General features: G+C 35.0%; 1 protein-coding gene across 2 annotated transcripts in view; it reads left to right on the plus strand.

The window, feature by feature from the left end:
* The window catches only part of LOC113050813 (protein TANC1-like), an 84,505-nt gene that overhangs the window by 12,506 nt on the left and 51,509 nt on the right, over nucleotides 1-20,490 (plus strand). For both annotated transcript variants that reach the window (XM_026214152.1, XM_026214153.1), the window contains exons 2-3: nucleotides 3,361-3,459; nucleotides 17,997-18,218. In XM_026214152.1, the coding sequence (XP_026069937.1) occupies nucleotides 3,396-3,459; nucleotides 17,997-18,218 (286 nt within the window). In that variant the 5' untranslated portion in view covers nucleotides 3,361-3,395. The remainder of the gene's footprint in view (nucleotides 1-3,360; nucleotides 3,460-17,996; nucleotides 18,219-20,490) is intronic.

Here is a 20,490-nt window from a genome sequence, read left to right on the forward strand (position 1 = left end):
TCCTAAACTTAACTGCCACAGAAATCATACAAAATCATATGGGTGAGGTCGTGTTACAGTGTTTATTATAATGTTTGTAAACATTTTGCGTCTTCATTAGGTCTATTTCTGAATGAAATAATGAAAGTGTGACTTATTAATAGGCTACGCAGCATATGGTTTTTTTTTCTTTAAAAAAAACCTAACATTTGTATTTGCGTAAAGTAGCCTATTTTAACAATGCAGCAAAATTCTTAACGGACGGTTAACCGGTTAAAATGAACATCCCTAATCACAACAGTAAAGAGCACTATGAATTGTTCTTAACGCGCACATTAACTGAACTTAAAACTGTTCAAAGAAAAGACTCTATCGCACGGATATAATAGATTACACATCAATAACTCTTCCCTTTGTGCTTTGAACTTCTCTGTGTGGAACCTTGCATTTTTCTGCGAAACCTTGTATTTGAGCATTTCATTATAATACATTATAATACTTTTGTGCAATGAAAGATTGCACAAAAGAGCCTTACCTGATCTGTCCTATCTGTCATATGTTGCTGCCTCATTGCTGTGCTATACATTTAAAATAAATGTCTTAATTTTATAGAATATATTTATCAATCAATATATGTTGTTTTCCATTAATGTATTCTATAACAATACAAAGAGCAATGTGTAACATTTTAACAGATTTAGTCCTACACATATTTGCTTTAATTGTTCCCAACTAAATTGTTTTTTTCACTTAATGTACAGATTTTTAGAAATGATTGTGCACTCATCATTGCTGCTGAATTATAAAATGTTGACTTTGCATAAAATGTTCAAAAATGTCAATATGTGGGAGTAAGAGAAGAGCAGACATATGGATAAATCTGATGACGGTAGAGAGAGCTCAATTCGGTTTCTGAGCACAGACACTGAAGCATACACACACACAGAAACATGTCACAGCCCGAGTACTCTCTCACGTCGCATGACCTGAGAATTGCACACAAAATGATGTTGAATTGTCCGTTCTGACGAGTATTCACGTAAACACATTTGATTATTTCTTAAGTGAATGACTACGTTTACATGCAGCCAATAACCAGTTCAAAACCGGGATATTAGCAATAACCCGGTCGCGCACGGCCATGTAAACACTGGCAAAAACCCGGATATGCTCATATCCATTATACCTGGGGTACCCCTTTTCTAACCCGAATATTTGGTCTTGTAAACGCGTTTCGGCATATCCCCATCAAAATGTGTGTTCTGCGCATGTTCTATTCGCAAGGAATCTTGGTCTTTTGAATCTTTGGAGACAGGAAGAAGAATCGGAAATGACGCATATTGCGTCTTGCGTCCAGACGCTAACCGTGTGTCGCTGTTTACATCGGGATATTTGCGACTGATTACACATTCCATGTATACAGGAGTAACTCTCTCTGCTCACGCATGTAAACGGGTTATCCCGAATGTTTCAGAAACCCAAATAGTGACCTATAACCTGACCATAACCCGAATTTTAACAGCTTGTAAACGTAGTCAGTGTAAGCAGTAGTTAGAATGTGTATCAGGATGTTGCATCCATTATAGCTGTGCAATAGGTTTTAAAGGGACAGCAGCCGAAGTCATTTATGTTAATCAAGCAACAAAAGAAAGACAGAAAATCACGCACTGTTCTTGACTAAAAAAAAAACTTTAGTAGCCCTAAAGATTAATCTAAATTTATTTATATAAATAGAAATGTCTGCTTGAACAAAGAACATGGTAAGCAAATTACTATCAAAAATGCATAATTAGCCTATATAACCATTGGTATTTCATTAAAAAGAAGACCTTGTTCTTGTTCTTTATGAGAAGTGGTTTTATTTAATTTTTACATTTAAGTCATGTTGTGTGTCACAGCAGTTAAATCGGTGTCTATCATGATAAAACCTTAATATCAAACCTATATAATGATATTGGAAATTTTAGAGAAATGCGCAATAAATCCACTGTAACTAAACCCATTAGACTAAATTTGCGTAGATTTAGTCGACTAAAATCGTATGATATTTAGTCGACAAAAACTGAAAACAATTCAGATCACTAAAATATGACTAAAACTAAATGTCATTTTAATCAAAAGACTATGACTAAAACTAAATCAAAATTTGCTGTCAGACTTAACACAGATTATAACGCCCATAAAATCGATGCTGTTTCATATTTGCAAGTGTGAAACATTGTTTAACATCTTCATGAAATGAAAATTCATCTGTTTTGATCTGCTACAATTCTGGAACCGTTCAAGGAACAGTTCATCCATTTTTTGTTTTTTTTTATTTGACTTCATAATTTGTATCCAGATGCCTGGTATTGACTGGGTATTCTGGTGAAAATGATAGACTTCATGGTAATGTCTCCAGATCTCCTCCAATCATTTAGTCCACCCAGTCCGCTTGCATTCATCTGCCTCCAATTTTAAGTGCAAGCCCACATCTCAAAATCCAGTGAACTACCAATGCACAGACCAAGTCCTCGCCCTACCTTTTTTTATTTTTTCTCTACAGTAATCTGTTTTTCTTGGAAATGCATCACAATATGGAGAAGATCTTTCATTACTTTCCATTCCTATGCTACTTTTGGACGGTCGGTGTAGAATGAAATGCCTTGATATCCAGTGAGGAGTCATTTAGTTGTAATGGGACGGTTAAACATCTACAGCTGTGTTTCCTAATTAGCAAATATCCACCTCTGACCTCTGTCACTGTGAGAGCAGCCTGCATGCCTGGATACTAAGCAGATCCATTTAGCTATTTTAGAATCAAGTGGAGGTTTGGTAGACAGGCTGGTATTTCCTGCTATTGTCTGAAAGACGTGTCAGTGTGGACAGCTGCAGTGTGGACACATGGAATGGACTCATGAAGGACAGTGGCACACTAGGTTTCCTCTTATTTTGAGTGGTTTATAGCAACTGGCCTTTCCTTGCCGACTAAGATATTTCGGTTTTTCTTCAGTTTGAGCTGTTAAATGTATTTTTATTTCACATTTAATGGATTATGTGAGTGGCGTGCAACAGTTTACAGTGTGTGGGTACTGCTGGCACTCACTATTTCTTTCTTTATTTGTTTATATGCCTAAAACCAGGCAGCAGAGCGTTAATTAGATGTGGAATGTGGGAATTTCATCAACCAATTCCTCCTGTCACGAGGTGGCAACACACACATACATAAAATGAATAGGGAGTTTTGTTTCCCATTGTGTTTTGTAAAGTTGTTGGTGACTTGTTTAAATTACTTGTCCAAAGCACTGTGGTATTACTGACCAGATCTTTTTTCTTTAACAGTTGCTAGCTGTCATACATTGTATCATACTGTACATCTTCAATAAATTTGTGTCTCTGCAGGAACAAAGGACTGTGGTAAACGTGGGAACTGTACCATGTTTAAGGGAGTGCTGAAGAAAGGGCGAGAGGGAGGAGGAAGAACTGGCAAAAGAGATGCAGGTAAGTTTCTTTATGCCCAGAAGGAAGGAAAATGATATTAATAAACTGTTGCTGAAACCCAATGAACTGTACTTTGCTGTTGTGTGTATGCTTAATTTAATTGCATAACTGGCATTGATTTACAGAGCTGTGGCTGGGATTGGCCCAGTGAGATTGTTTTATGTCCCCGTGGAACTTTTTTTTTCCTCTATTGAACAAAAAAGAAGGAATTTTTATAATGAATGGAGATTGGAGCTCCTAAAAAGCCTGCAAAATCATCATAAAAATCTAATATATGTAGTCCATATGTCTAGTATGCTATTTTCTGTGTCTTCCAAAGCCATACAGTGGCATATGGGAAACTCTGCACCCTCGTGATGTGTGGGGGCCGTGCCCGTTTAGTGGGCCCTGTCACAGGACATTCTAAAAGACATTCACAAATCACACAAAATGTGTTTTTCCTTTGAAAAACCCTAGACACAGCAGTGGAATTTAATAAAAAAAAAAAGGTTTCTTTTTTAAACTTTTATACTTTTTTTAACTTGATTGCTGTGTTTTTAGAATGCTGTGTCATGCTTGAGACCCTGCAGAAGACACAACAGCAAAGATAGTGCAGTGGAGTGGAAAAGTGCATGGAAAAAAACTCTTAATGTGACTTAATATTCTAAAACAACAACCAGAGAAAATCAATTTTCTCTCACATTTCACTTATCATAAAGGCTATACTTCTAAGACTGCAGCACCGTAATCCAAGTGATTATTTTTACACTTAACGTAGCTCATGCATTAAGACCGAGATATTAAAAAAGATCGAACTCGAAGCCCAGAATATGAATGAAGTGTACAAAGGTTTAAGTGAAGCGTTTATGTCCCACTGTAAAAAGTGGTAACATGCAATTGTTATGCTTTACCTCTTCTTATTCAGTTTGGTCGGTGTAACCCAATATATTTGTAATGTTAAATAACATTTTTAAATAAAATAAATTTATTTAGATGTTACCATTACACTTAATGTGGATTAATGCATTAACACATTAAAAGACCAAATTGACCTTTATGGTGGAAATATGTTTTTATGCCCTGGTCCGCTGCTGTGCTTCTGTGACAGCCACCTATTTCAAATGGCTTTAGTGGTTCAGTACACTTACGACTTGTCACCAGACTTTGCCATGCAATTTCTATCGTTCGTTCTCGAAATTGAAAGAGATCAAGACATTTCCCCGGAGCATAATGTGACAAGAAAGACTGTCCAGTTTAGATCTTCTGAGTTTTGAGAATGCTCATGCTTGGAACATCGACATTAAAGCTGCAGTGAAAGAAAGTGCACCAAAACACCCAGAGAGTGCAAAGGATTGGGTAGAGTTTTTGCTTGTTTGTTTGTGATACGCTGTGGATAAAAATAGTTAATCATCAAAAGCTGGTATGTTAAGATGTATAGAATGTTAATTTTTTCTAAAAAAATAAATTAGCATTGGCTATATCATAAAGTATAGAATCATTCATTTAATGTATGCTTTTCTCCTAGTTTTGTACTGTTCATTTTCTTACTGCAAGACATGAATTTTGCTTGTAAAATTTAATTTCTACAATTGAGCTTACTGTTAAATAAAATATGTAGACCAGGGCCTATAACAGATGTTTGTGTATTATTATTATTATTATTATTGTTGTTGTTGTTGTTGAAGAATCCTCCTGCTATTGCTAAAATAATCAGATCGGTTAAGACAGCAATTTTGCATAGTAAATATGTATTCCTGCTGGGATTTCAGTCTGACTAAAAAATGATATCAAAATCACTACACTCATTATATAATGTTATTCAATATAACTTCAAATTCATCAGTGCAATGATAATTCACCACATTCATTACTGTTAAATCAGTTAGGTAAATTAGGGGAGTTAGGGGAGACTGACTCAGTAGTGTTTTGCAGCAGGTGCTAAATACATTGCCCCATCTCGTCCTTTGTGCGGGGGTAGTGGTTGGGGGGTATATATGATACCTGTGTGACTAACAGGATTTTTTCACTGAACAAATCTTGTTTTCCAGTGGGCTGTTCTGAGGAAGAGTCAGATTGGTTATGTGAACTGGAGCAACTGATTAACTGAGTAGAACTAACTCAAAAGTTGTTTTTTTTACTGACTTTGACATCAGGAATCATCAATTTTACTCAACTTATTAATATGTCCAGGAAAGAACTCTAATAACTTTTTTTATTTTTTTATAATGACATACATTTTGGTCTGGTCATCACATAACTTCAGAAGATTCGAAATATAACTCATGTGGACTACTTTTATAGTACTTATTTTTGTTATTTTTTAGCTTGATCGAGCCAGTCCCCTATTCACTTTCATTATATTTAAACAATGTATTCCACTAAAGTCATATTAGTTATGGAATGACATGAGGGTGAGTTAAATAACTGAATTTTCAATTTTGTGTGAATATTCCTCTTCCCTTTCACACTTTTGTCACTCTCTTGAAACGTTAACCACTGTTACAAATAAGAGTCATTACTTCATTAATGATGTCACATTACCATGACACCCAAGTTGCCCCTTGTATCCGCTCGGGCTCCTTGCTGAATTCAGCACCATTGTTGGCCCGATACTTCTCTCCCAGTGGAGCCTCTCAATGGAGCCATGTTCCAATTAACCTCATTCATCTCTGCTCCACTCACTCACTTAAGTATGTCAAGACAAGTTTGAGAGCAGCCAAACAAACACTACCTGACCCACATACAATTCAACTTCTTGTCTGCTAATTTAACTCATTGTCTCTTTTTAAGTGAGGAGACTGCTAATAAATAATTAAACTTGCATATCCTCCTCTCTTAAATGTAGTTGATTGTCACTTTGTCCGTTCTCTGATGTGCAAATCTGCTCTACTAACATCAGTGAACTCCCTCTGGCTTTCATACTGACAGCCCATGAGTTCTCTGTCGGTTAGAGACAACACTTGTGTGTCCTCTAAAGAGACATATTGCTCATGAAGTATTTATGACACCTTATGTTAGCTGCAGGGGGATGGAGAGAGTTATCCAGCATACATGACAGATCAGATGCCACTCTTATACACTACAGTGCCACTTTCTTTCTGGCGGATCATCTGCCTGGAAGCCCTGTTCTCAGTTACCAAAGTAAAAAGGGCAGCAGATACTCAAGAAGTGAGATCATGTGAACCTTTCTGGTACCAAATATGACCATTTTTATTCTGTCAAATCTGGTGTCATTTGTTTTTGAGGAATCTGGATTTCAGAAAGTCACATGCATGTGATTAGGTCTCAAAAGACACATTTCTGTTTAACATATTTTTCAAAACTAAAGAAATAGAAAACTCAATTTTATAAACTTTAAAACAAAATCAAAACTTTTGCCTGCCATGGCAAAGAACATTTTTCTGCTACTATCGATGTCTATCATATACCTTTCAGCATTTTTTGCATTGTTTGGATCACAAGACAATAAATTTGTTTCAAGATTCTGACCGGTGTAAGAACATTTAGAGATGAAAAAAAGTTTAATAGATTTGCAGCAGCTTGTGTGAATCACAGGAATATTTAATTTATAGAGCGAAGAAGAACTCTAAAATAGTGAGACATAAGAAATACACGTGACTAGCAAATTTTTTATTTTTCTATTCAAAAACGTAGTAAGCTGCCTTGCTGTCTATTCACTTCATAAGCAGCTTCCTTTAATATGCAGCAGCCTAAATGGTTTGGAACCTCATAAATGACTGAATGGAATGCTGTACATGTGCAGCAACAGAAATGGCACACAGAAGACTCAAGTCTCAATTGATTACAATAGAGTTTGACATTTGCATATTGCTAGGCAATTGACACAAAGCATAAAAATATGTAGCACGCATCAATATTGAATAAAAGACTCAATTTTTAATTAGATTTGACATCTTTTTTGAAACTCAGTACTATTGAATGACATTTAGAATTGATATTTCCCTTGACTCCATATGGAATCTTAATTTTGACTGAAAATTTACATTACGTTTTGCAGTGCATTTGCCTTTTCAATAAGTACATTTACAGCACCTGCAGTGCATTATAATTTGATTCATTCTATAAGATATCACAGAACCTTAAAATGATCCGTTAAAAGGGCAAAGAAGTACAGAAATTTTGAGTCATTTAACGAACATGTTTTTCAAAAACATTACGTGGACGAATCCCTGAGCAGTCTTGTCTTGCTCAGTGGCACAGTGGAGTTGGCTAATGGGTCACCCTTTGTGTGATTGAAACCAATAACCATCCCAAATGTTTAACCTCTACTGAATAGAACCTCAGGCTGTTTTACTGAAACTTATTATCTTAATTCTTGACTTAAGATTTGAAAGAATATCTGTTTCTTAAGTGAAATTACCATTGATAGTTAGTAAAAGCTTTTGTCCAGATGTTTGCCGTGAAGAGTCTTTTGCCCAGACTTTTTACCAAAAGTCAGAGCCAGAGTGACAGATTTCATATAAAATCACATAGTTTATGATGGAGTTTTTTTTTTTTAGACTTTGATGCCATCCAGTTGGAGGATTTCAAATATATCTGATATGTTAAGGTGATTTTAGAAAACACATTGTTTCAGTTATCATGTCTTCTAGCAACAAGGCACTTGTTTTTGTGTGATTTTGTTGTGTTCAGAATATCTTGAAAGTCTGGTTGTGTGTGATCCTCATTTATTTAGTGTGTAATTCTCAGATTTTTTTTATGTAACTGTTACAAAGTCCACAAGTGTATGATGCCTAGTGTTTTAAAATCGTGTAATAGGCTACATTCCAGCCTTAAGCAGAAAGAATAAGACTCTAAGGTTGGATGTTTCTGTAAACTGTTTTTTCAAACAGTAGAACTGACGCCAATGACAGGCCAAAACATTCTGAAATCAGTTTATCAATGAAAACATTCTACTGTTGTTGTTTTTTTCTGTTATTCTATTATGGTCCATTTCAGCCTTTTCTGTCTAATATTTCTCTCTCTCGCTCCTTTTGTGTGTGTGTGTGGGTTTGAGGTCTTTAATCCCTAAGAAACATACAGTACTTTGGTGGGGATTTCTGCTCTCATGGATTGACCCTTTTTCATTTGGAATGTCAGATTGTAGTATTCTCCTGCCTTTGAACTGGTGCCTTGTAAAGGTCGAATCACAAAGGATTTAGCATTAAAACATGGGCCTGTTTGATGCTGGGTTACAGTGCAGAGTGATACATGACTCTGAGAGGTTGAGCTTATGTGTGTGTGAGATTTTACTGTCCTCGTGTATAGGAGTAGAGTGACATTCAGAAAGTTGATCCATCTGCATTATGTGTCAGAGTAAGGTTTACGTTTTGAGGCCAGTTGTGTGTGCACATTTTTCAGAATGGTTCTCGGTGTTATCTCAGCTGCTCTGGTGTATGGTTTCTCCTTACTCAGCAGGGGCTCCGCATGTTATTTAGCGGTGTCTGATTGTTTATTCAGACACAAGCTTACTGTCTATCCATCTATTAAAAATAGGGGTGGTGGGGTGGATTAATTTATAACAAACTGGAAAACTTTTGATCATTTTCTCAAATCTTTAACCATAATTTTTTTTTTTCCAAGTTGAATTTTGAAAAAATTTTGCTAATTAAAAACTGCTGTCTTCTAAACTATATGAATAGCTAACAAAGATTGAGTGTATTTAGTGGTTGACCGATATTGTTTTTTGTTTTTGTTTTTTTTGACCTATGCCGATATCTTGGAAAGCAGGGGACCCAGAGCCGATTATTTATATGTATGTATATATATGTGTATATATATATATATATATATATATATATATATATATATATATATATATATATATATAATATTTAAAACATTTTAAATCAAATAAACATACTTTAGATGACAATGTTTTTTTTAACAAATAAATAAATATTTAATAAAAACATAATTAAAAAGAAAGTGAAAAACTGTAACTAACAGGGCACTCCATATTCTGGGAATTTTGTGTGTATTGGGAATCATGTTTTTCAAATAAAGCCAACACTAACACTCATTTTACAAACAGCACACAGTGAAAATGACATGAATATGACAGTGGGCAAATGCATAAAGCACAGCATTATTTGAAATGATGATTTTAACGTTTAAATCATTCAATTCACATGGACTGATCGTCACTCAGAGATCATGTGATCATGCTGGATAAAAATTCACACTTCACAAGATCACAAGATCTGGATTCGACTAGGTTTGCAAGGTTTGTGAAATTAATTGTTCATTCATTAGTCATTCAAAGAATTGTTTAAATTATATAAATGCATATTTGTTTCATGCTTACGGCAAATGAGAAAGTATTATAATATTTGCCTTTCTGTTACTAATAATATAAAAGCAATCGTTATAATACTTTTTTTTATACATCCTTTGTTTAACAGTTCTGTCTGATTATTACACAGACTTCTATCCATATTAGACAGAACTGTTAACAACGACAGCAAACAAAAGGGAGAATGTGAGCACTATGTAATCAGATGCTGCCGCTCTTAGCACCGTCAAAATAAAAGTCCTGCCTCCAACACATCGGCCAAGCTGAAAAACGTATCGGCAAATGCCGACATTTGAAAAATGCCAAATATCGGATGATATATCGACCTTGGTGACATATAGGTCGACAACTAAGTTTATTACTTGATAGTGATATTTTCTGAGGTTGTAGGATTGAATTCCAGTAACACAAGGCCTAATCTCATTACCAGAAACACAGCTGGCCACACTTTCAGATGAGTGAGCTAATCATGGATAACATTCTTTGAAATGCGTAAGAAGTTCCAGCGGTGAGTAGTCAGCATCTGCCTTCCAGGCTTATCTGACAGATATACCATGTCCTGGATGTCAGGTGACACAAATTACAAAAGGATGATCTTGCGGAGTCATGTAACAGTTAAAGTTGCTGTAGTTTTGAGATTATTGATTTTATCTGGCTAATAACTCCAAGATGTTGTCGTCCATCTGTGTTTTTGCATGTTTTGATTTAGAGACATATACACTTGTCAACCATTTCCTTCTCTTTAAGAGTCTGCATCATATTAGTCATCACCCAATCTGTTCTTGCTTTTTATACTGTATATATTACTGTTTAAAAGTTGTGCTTTTTAAATATAATTTTTATTTTTAACATTTAAGTTAAATGTTTAATAGAAAGTGTTTTCTTGGAAATTATCCAAAATTGTACATAAAAAAACAAACAAAAAAAAATCAAAATTTTTGTAATTTCTTTAACCCTCTAAGGTCTAAGGGTAATTTTGAGGCCTGGAGAAGTTTTGTCATGCCCTGACATTTGTGCTTTTTTTCAGTTTCTTAGAAATATCTAAATGGGTAAAATCTAATCTCACTGTAATCAGCACAAACTGGGATATAATAATATGTGAGCAGCATGTATGTACATGATTGTATTTTTGAGAAAAAACATTTTTTATGCGTGGTTAGTGAAAAACAAAAAATGTTAAATCAATTGATTAAGGCCATAAAACCAATACAGAACATTGGTTCCGGGGACTTTTGAAAACTGGAGCTTGTAGCCTAGAAATTTTCTTTTTAAATGATGTGAAAATCATCTAGTTTACTCACAGAAAACAATGTATTGATTTTAATTTTCTAAAACACTTTTTATTGGTAAAAGTCATATGCGAGTAGGTGTCAACTATCATGAATATCATTGTGATTTACACCTGAGAAGACAAAGGCCTGCATAATGAGCTGCATAATGAGCCTTTCAGTCAGTTGTGCCATTTTGAGGGAGGCGTTACAAGAAAGAATGTAAGAACAAAATAAAGGTATATAATTTTATGTTTGTAGTTTATTTAAAATATTTTACTTATCCCACAACATAATTTAATATCCACTTGGGGGAGCAGTTAAACAGTTTATTAGGAAAAATCAAAGCTGACTTTCAAACAATTTTTTTTTATATAATTACTCCAATCACACAATCCTTCAGAAATCCTTTTAACAATCTTATTTTCTACAAAAAAACATTTATTGTTATTATTCAGCATTGTTTGTTACATTTTGTTACTTATTAACTTATCTTACTTATTACTTACTTATTACTAATTAACTTATCTTTTATCTTTATTTGTTACATTTATATTATTTACATCTAGTATTTGAATGGTATAGTATTGTATATTTTTGTATATCTTTGGAAAAAGTATTAACTAGTAAAATGTTTAGACATTATGTGATATAAAACAAGTATATAAATAAATAAAAAGAGACTTACTCATTTTTATGATCTCTGCTGAATAAAGTGCTTCATTCTTTTTTTTCTGAGGAAACCCATTTCTCAAATCCTCAACCACATCACATCTTTTTGGGGTGAATTAGAATCTGAATAGAGCATTCAGCGCGGGGGTGTGGTCTCATTAGAAGATAATGAAGAGAGAGGTGAAAAACGGACATCGCCTTGTTTTCATATATGGATTACTTTATCACAGAATATTTGTTTTCGGCAGCACTTGTTTAGTTCAAAAGTAGACATGTCACCCGCCACTGCAATAACCCTCCCCCGCCAAAAAAAACACCAACTAATATTGTTTATCTTCAGGTTTAATCCTTATTTTTCAATGTGGAACCTGAAGACTTATAAACACCTTTGCACAGTGTTGTTCAAATTTTGGGTTGGTTAGATCTTTGTTTTTAAAATTTACATGTCCGGCCCCCTCAAATTTCCGATTGCTTAAAATAAAATAAGTAAAATAAGAAAATGTTTATTTGTCAGTCTGATTGATAGATTGACTAATCGAAATGCTGCACGGTAAAATGCGGCTGTTTTCAAACTTGATTTGATTAGCCTATGTCACGTGTTGTGCGTAACTGATGCCGTCATTTTCGCTTGAGAGTTCATTAATATTCGGTAACATTACGCTTTTTCAAAAAAGCTCTGTGACAGCGAGTGAAGTGGCATCTGAGGCTTCTCAGGACACAGAAACGCCCATTTCATCACAGGAGTGCAGCGGCGAGACTTCCACTACACAGATCAGCATAATTCTCAATGATTTTTTTCTGCAACTGATGAATGACATTCACAACCAGTGATGACCGCAATTACTTGCATTGAGTTTGCTGGAAAGAATCATTGCTTTTCCCCAAAATGGTACAATGAGTACACATGGCTTGGTTATAGTTCAATAATAATCGCCCCCGTAGATCCGCCTTGTCATGTAAAAGGTAACTTAATCCCATGGTTTATAGCTGTTTAGCTAAATTGTATGCTGTTATGCTGCTGAAACAGGGAAGTAAAAATGCTGTGATTTTATGCAGTGTATATATATATATATATATATATATATATATATATATATATACATACATATATATATTTGCTTATGCTGTATATATTCTTCTGTTTTTCGAACGTAAATTGGTGGATTTTCTGGACTGAGTATGAAGACATAATTTAATAATTGCCCTCATAGATTCTACGACGTAAGGTTAGATTCATGTAAAAGGTAATAATCACAGAGCTATGTTGTGGGCTGTTATGACTGTTCTGCTGAAATGGTGAAGTAAATATTCTGTTTTAAATATGAACAGGTGTTAAGCTGTTTTTATTTATAGGGGTTAGGATAGATATAATGTGTGTGTGTGTGTGTGTGTGTATATATTGAGTTGCCCCCTCATTTTAAGATGGGACCCCCCCCAAAAAAAATTCTGGCTACGCCCCTGGTGGAAACTATGATGAATGAATGAAAAGTTCAAAGAATGACATTTATTTGAAATGGAATTTGTTCCCCTTCCTTCCTCATTGTTGTCATTCTATATTTGTCTTTGCCGGGGGTTTTTTAACTTCCTGTTTGTGTGAAGAAATGTTGGTACCATCTGGGGTTAAAGAGCCACACAGATGGGAAATCAAAAATTACCTGTATTACAGTGTATGATGCAGCTGTCCATCAGTGTAAACAATGTGCAAAGTAATTAAACCAAAAAGTACACGATTTATAAAGTTATTGGCTTCTAAAGTAAGGAGTCGACTCTGAATCGCTGAAACGAGTCGTTATAGATTTCAAATCTTTTGCCCATCTCTATGTACGTCATTAGGAGCACTTTGCATAATAATCTCCGCCTACCCTCTTGGGACAAACGGATCTCTGACCTGCCCCCCCCCCCCCCCACACACACACACACAGACGCTGAGATGTGAGAGCATCATGTCGAGGAGACCGTTTGTTTTATTTTCACTGCCAAAGAATGAAGATCAGAAGAACTAATGGCTAAAATTCATTTTCACCACAATACCAGAGCAGTACAACAAATCCCTTTTCAACATTTCACTGATGACTGCTTTTCTAATCTCGGTGAGTACAGCGGGATTTTCAAAGCGTTTGGCCGTAAAAGATTAGAACAACGAGCATCTCCGAATCACAACGTGAAGTATGATTATGAAGCTATGTGTCTGTTTTCTCCCGAGCGTCTTGTCAGTATGTGTGCTGTCTGCAGCCTGTCTGCAGCCTGTCTGCGCTGATCATCATGTACAAACACGTCATTAAAATGAAGTGTAACTCCGTGAATACTCAATGAAGAGAGATGAGAGAGATATCTATAGAAAGCTTGACATGTCTACTTTAAAACTAAACAAGTGCTGCCGAAAACAGATATTCTGTGATAAAGTAATCCATATGAAAACAACGCAATGTCTGTTTTTCACGTCTCCCTTCACTATATCTAATGTGACCACGCCCCCGCGCTATTCAGATTCAAACTGAAGCGCGCGGCTTGAATACACCCACACAGAAGAAAAAGCAGCGAGACTGTTCAAGTTTTTTATTTTACTGTTTGCTTCGCGATGAGAGGAATAAGACATAATTCACCCCAAACAGATGCTAACCTATGATGCTAACGCATAGTTTACCATGGAGGTGTGTGCGGAACAACCAATCAAACCCAACTATGTTAGTTGACCAATCAGAACACAGTATGCTACCGAAAGGTGGGGTTTAATCATAATTCTTATGATGATTTCAAAATGCCAGCATACCTGATTTACACCACATGCACATTAAGAGTCCATTTACAGCAGCATGAATGTTTTTTTTTCCCCCTCTGGTTCGGTCTGTTCACATTTGACTAAATATAGGATTCAGCAAGGCTTCCGTCCAGCTCCAAACCCTCATTTCGACTGAATTTATATTCTGATAAATATTTGATGTCTGATGAATGGAGTCTCTGGTTGGTATTTTGGTCAGTCCTCAGTGTTATGAATGTAGGGCTGTAATTATATCAGAGTTCTCTGCAGTAGACTGTCATTAGTCAGACTTGATTTTCTGGGCTGCGTTAAGAGGCGACTGACCACAAATCTGCAATAAAAGGGAAGAAGAAAGCCATGCCGGCACATTTTCCTATGGCCAATGTTACATATAGCCTCCATACTGCAGTGAGACCTTTCTATAAGGTCAAGTATCATTGGAATGCTGAAAATCACTTCCTTTTAAAACAAAAATGCAAACAAAATTGGTTCGATTGAATAAACTTTTTCTAGAGTAGAAATTATTTAAAAAGCTATGCTTGAAATACACTGTAAAACAAATTTTTCTGAGAAATAAATAAAACCAAGATATAGGGCCGGGACTCGATTAAAAAAATTAATCTTATTAATTAGAGGCTTTGTAATTAATTAATCGAAATTAATCGCATTTTAATCGCATATAAATATTTGACCTGAGAACAGTGAGAAGTAATTTTTTTTCACATGGATTTATAGTATACCATTGAATAATGACTGAATACATACGCTTAAGCAACAAAATATTGTTTATTTTTGTTCAACCAAGTCTAGCAGACCAGTGCAATTTTTGCCATTAAGTGTAGCAATAGTATATTTAGAAACAATTTAGAAATAGTACATTTCAGAAATTCAGGAAGCTTATAGGTGCTGGAACCTTCTGTAAAGTGTTTTTTAAGTAAAACACAATACTGCCAATTACATTCAGAACATTGGGAACACTGACTATTAGAAAACATCTCTCTGTTGCTTCAGAGGCTATAACATACCAAGTCCAACTCTCAATAACCTTGGCCAAAACAATAAAGATTCCAACATAAACTGTTGCACCAACAAAATAATACATAGTTCAACATAAAGTGTAAAGTCCACGCAAGCTGCTATATGTTTTGCGTTGAGGTTCGATGTGCTGCGGTGATATGCGAACGTTAGTTGGTGCTCCAGTATAATCGGTCCGCCGAAACTCATCCAGTGAGAAACGTTCCGCGGTGCAAAAATAAGTTAATGCGTTATTTTTTGTGTAATTAATTAATCTCAATTACCGCATTAAAGTCCCGGCTCCACCAAGATAGTAAAAGTAATCTTATACAAAATAGTATTTTTGTTTTTCAGGTTAAAAATTTAATGTTTACTTTTTTGTACTTTTACTTTAGGTTACCGTTAAATGTAATCTTAAAATCTTAGAATATCAATTTTTTTGTACAGTACATCATAAACCTAAATTTACTTTGTGCTGTTTGTTTGTTTTCAGCCACAACATAAAAATAGTTATGCATATTGCTATGGCGTGTGATATTTGAATCATTTTAATAATAATCTACTTACACTAAAAGGTAAGAGTTTCAGTTCAACGCATATAGCAAGGAATTGCTTAATGTTAAAAATAGTTATTTAGTGCAATACATTACAGAAAACTATTCTTTGCCATCTCGTCTTGCTCCATGACACACATCTGAAGTGCGTGCTAAAGCCGCATCTTGCACAGCTTCTCTTCCGCTTCTCTGCCACACATGTGCAAAGCGTGCGTGCACACACAGAGACGCGTTTCAGACAGCACGTGAACACCAAGTTAATTTGTCTCCTTAATTTTGTCTCCTCATGTTCGCACAGACACATACACACAGGATTATGTCAATAGTACCCTTCTTGGCGATAATTCTCGTAAATACAGTCAGTTATGTTTTAAATGAATGTAAACAGCTGAGAAAAAATCGAATGTGTATCATTTTATACTGGATCAGTGCAGTCAGCCTTAAAGGGACCGCAGCCAATAAATGCATGCTACTGAATATGTCACTAATGTTAATTAAACAACAAACCGCTTTAACAAAGATTAATCTAAATTGAATTCATAAAATGAACACTATGCAGTATTATTTTACACTTATAACATTTCTTTGAATACTACTGTTTATTTTATCTATGCTTGTAATTTGTGTATTTGTTCCTTTTTCTTTTTTTACTGACTGTTCACTTTTCTTTAATATTGTTTGAACTTTCTTGACTACAGTTTTTGATGTGGTATATGATGAAGTACTTAAAATGTATGGAAAGCAAAGTTACATTGATATAAGTATTAATTAACATTTAATTAATTTTCTGATTACTTTTTATGCACTGCTGGTCACTTTCAGAAATTGAATGTGAAACAAATTGGTTATATAATTTCCATTTATTTATATTTTAAACTATAATTTAAATAGATTTTTCACACTTTAAGCAATATTGTATCACATTTAGAATATCGCTTTTTTTAAACAAGGTATCGTATATCACCTTTTTTTTCAATATGCACAGCTGCTCTAATAGTTATCAAAATTGGCTAGAATTTTAAATTCTAAAAAATAAAAGTGCAGCATGAAAAATAAATGTTTTAGACGGCCTTATACAAACCAAGCCACACCAGAGTCTGGGTCAGAGAATGGTGCAGTCACATACATGTAAGCAATAAGATTACTGTGGAAACTGACCAGTTGAACAGGAGTAGCATATTCATTTTATGTATACTAGTTCATTAATTTCAGAAACTGTACAAGTTTTCAGTAAAGCTGTAAATCAATGTAGAGTCTGTTTATTTAATCAATATTATTTTCCTTTCAAGTACACACGGTAGTTTTACACTTTTGTTTCTTTCATCAGTCTTTCTCCAAAAAAATCACCGCAGGGATGTTCTCCTCATAATATGGCAGGTTGACCTGTGAAAATCTGCATTTCTGTTGGCTTTTTGTTTAAAACCAGCTTTGTTTTGGCAGTAATGATTACCAGTAAATCCTGTTGCGGTGAGAGGAACTTTAGGCCTTGTACGTTTGCTTTGGAATGTTAAAAGAGCTTAAATTATTCTCAGCTTTCTTCAAAAGGGCTTATTATAGGAGGAGAAAGATGTATAATATTACTGTTGGTCTTGAGACAGCCTTAGTAGTTTGTATGTTTTTATAGTGGTTTTGAAGGCTTGGATACAAAAAGCCACTGGTAATGATACCTAGCTAATTGGATTTCTGACATCCAACTGGAAAGTATACGGAGAATATTTTTTTCCCCCTCTTCTCATAGAGTAAATGATTCTAATGTAAGATTGTGAGAGATTTTACGAGACCCTAAGTGTTCTAAATGTTCAGTGTTTGTAATTGTGGTTGAATAAGTGAAGAAGATGTTGAATGGATCACTCATACGTGATTCTGTGCATTTGAGAATGTTCATGTTCCGCTTTGTTTAAAAAGTGCAAAACTATCTGCATGCAGATAAAACTCAAATCAAGTATTCAAAAGAGAGGAAAATAAACATATCTTTTGTCTTTCTCATTTTTGTTTAGGAAGTCAATCCCTCAGTCCCAGTTTCCATCACAGAGTTCAGGAAGAGGGGAATACAGTTATTCAGGATCACGGCGGTGGGCCGCTGCCAGTACAGCCGTACCCTGCAGAGGAGATGCTAAGGCCGGGTTTGACCAGAGGAGTGTCCATCTCCCTCCCTTCCTCCCCCCTGCTCCCTCCCCGCCAACCATATGTTTCGCCAGTCCGGTCCTACAAGTCACCAGGTACAAAGTCACTTTTTAAATGTACTATATTGACAGTTTGAATAAATGACTCAATAACTCGACTCATTAATATCGATACTTTAATGCATTAAAACTCAACTCATTTATACACATCATTAAACCAATAATTGTGATATTATCATAGACTATGCAATATTATCATTGACTTATCATAGACTATGCACTTTAAACACCCCTGGTTGTTATCACCCTGTATCACCCAAGTAATTTCAGATTTCACATTACATACACTACAAATACATTCAGAAAAAATAAGTTATATTAAATATAAAAGTCACACAGTGGATTTTTTTATATTTCCTTATTTCATGCTTGATTTAAGTACATATTTGGTAACTTTTGTACAATAAATAATGTTTCTGTGATGCTCCGAATCAAATGGGACTCTCGAAGCAAACTCTTTGAGAACCACTGGTCTGTCGTCATCAAATTTTTTAATTAAGGCTAATAATAACTTGTAAATGTGATTGATTAATCTAATTCAAAAAGTAAAGACTGATCACTCCTTGACTAACTACAAGTTGGCCAGACTAGTTCATTGTGGCTGTGTTTATGCAGCAAGCCCCAGATAAGGAATCCCTTTATAAAACAAAAGTCATTTTGAGGTCAAGAGTCAAGGCTAAAAGTTTAGGTTCAGTTGATTGGCAGACTTTAGGATGAGTGTAGGTCGCAAGAGGAACACTTGGCAGGAACTCAATCAGTATTCTGGCTGCATTTGGTGATTGTTCTTCCCACAGTCTTGCACCTCAGGTTATGTGATCATACCCACGTCAGCCCTATATGCTGCTGAATTATTTAGAATGCTTTACAGAAGAAATGTTGTGTGTAAAAAAAAAAAAACGCACACACTGAGCAAATGTAACATCTACTTGATTTATTCCTAATTTTTAGATCCATTCTAATGTTTAAGTAGCTATTAACATACAGTCACATGCTTGTTTCATAGTATTTTATTTTATCTCTCATTATTTTTCTTAAAAGCGACTGTTTCTTTCTTGCTATACGCATTTCCCATTATAAAGTAATGCTTAATGTAAGCATTCATGTGCTTGCAATGCTGTATCTATTCCTGTAGGTGGCAGTATACACCACTGTTTTTTCACAATTTTTATCTACATGAAGTTAAACTTACTTTTTATTAAGTTCTTGGTGTTGTCCTACACAGTTCATTCACTATGTGTGTGTGTGTGTGTGTGTGTGTGTAATTTGTAAATTTTTCATCAGAATGAAAGTTTGCACTTATTGTAATCTGGATTTAAGTCATCTGTGAATACTGTTCTGTTGCACAAGGAGACTACTATGCGAATGCTGTGTCAGGTTGATTTTAAAACCGAGAGAAAGCCTTTCACATTCTTACCCTGTAGCAAACACATTTAATCCAAAGCATTGTACTGAAAGCGACATGTAATTACATGACAGTCCCCATCAGACAAACTGCCTGCATAACTCCAGGATGTAGATGTGATAGTTTTAATTGTGCTAATAGTCCAGTTCCTGAGTCAAACCTACACTGATTTGATCCTACAGCACCAATCTCTCAGATCCTTCACCATTCTTTTTTCCTTCAATCAATCATTAACCGTGTAATGTAATATTACCAGAGGTGCAAGAAGAATCTGAAATGTTGAGGTGACACATTGCCCAAACAAAGTCCAAACTAATTTCGGAAGTGCATCTGCCTTGTCGTCCTTTCACAAAAATTTATTTTTTTGTGTTGTTGCCGATCAAAATAAAGTGGCTAGGGGTGAAATTCATTTCTGAAAATGGGAACAACATGTCAGTTGCTACAGCCCTGAATATTACTTCCAAATCTGATCGCCAGTGGAGACGTCTGTCTTTATTCTCGTTTCAGGCTCCTGTCTGATGTTTGAGGCTTTATATTGGGAGCCGCTGTGAAGTTAAATGGAACAAATGTTCTTGCAGACGAATCAGGGCTGTGAATGAGCTGATTCAGCTAGTGGTTTGTGTGCTGAAGGAACCTTGAGAATGTATTGACTGTAATATTACTTGGTCTAGTATTATAGTATTATAGAATAAAAAACTGTTATTATATAATAAATTTAAAATTTGAAAGAAATTAATACTTTTATTCGGCATGAATGCATTAATTTGATCAAAAGTGACAGTAAAAACCTTTACATTGTAACAAAAAAACAATTGTAAACCTTCTATTCATCTAAGAATCATGTTTAAAAACATATCAGGATTTCCACATAATTTTAATGAACTTTTTTAGTATTGATAGTTAGAA

The sequence above is a fragment of the Carassius auratus genome, chromosome 31, assembly GCF_003368295.1.
Source record: "Carassius auratus strain Wakin chromosome 31, ASM336829v1, whole genome shotgun sequence".
Lineage (NCBI taxonomy): Eukaryota > Metazoa > Chordata > Actinopteri > Cypriniformes > Cyprinidae > Carassius > Carassius auratus.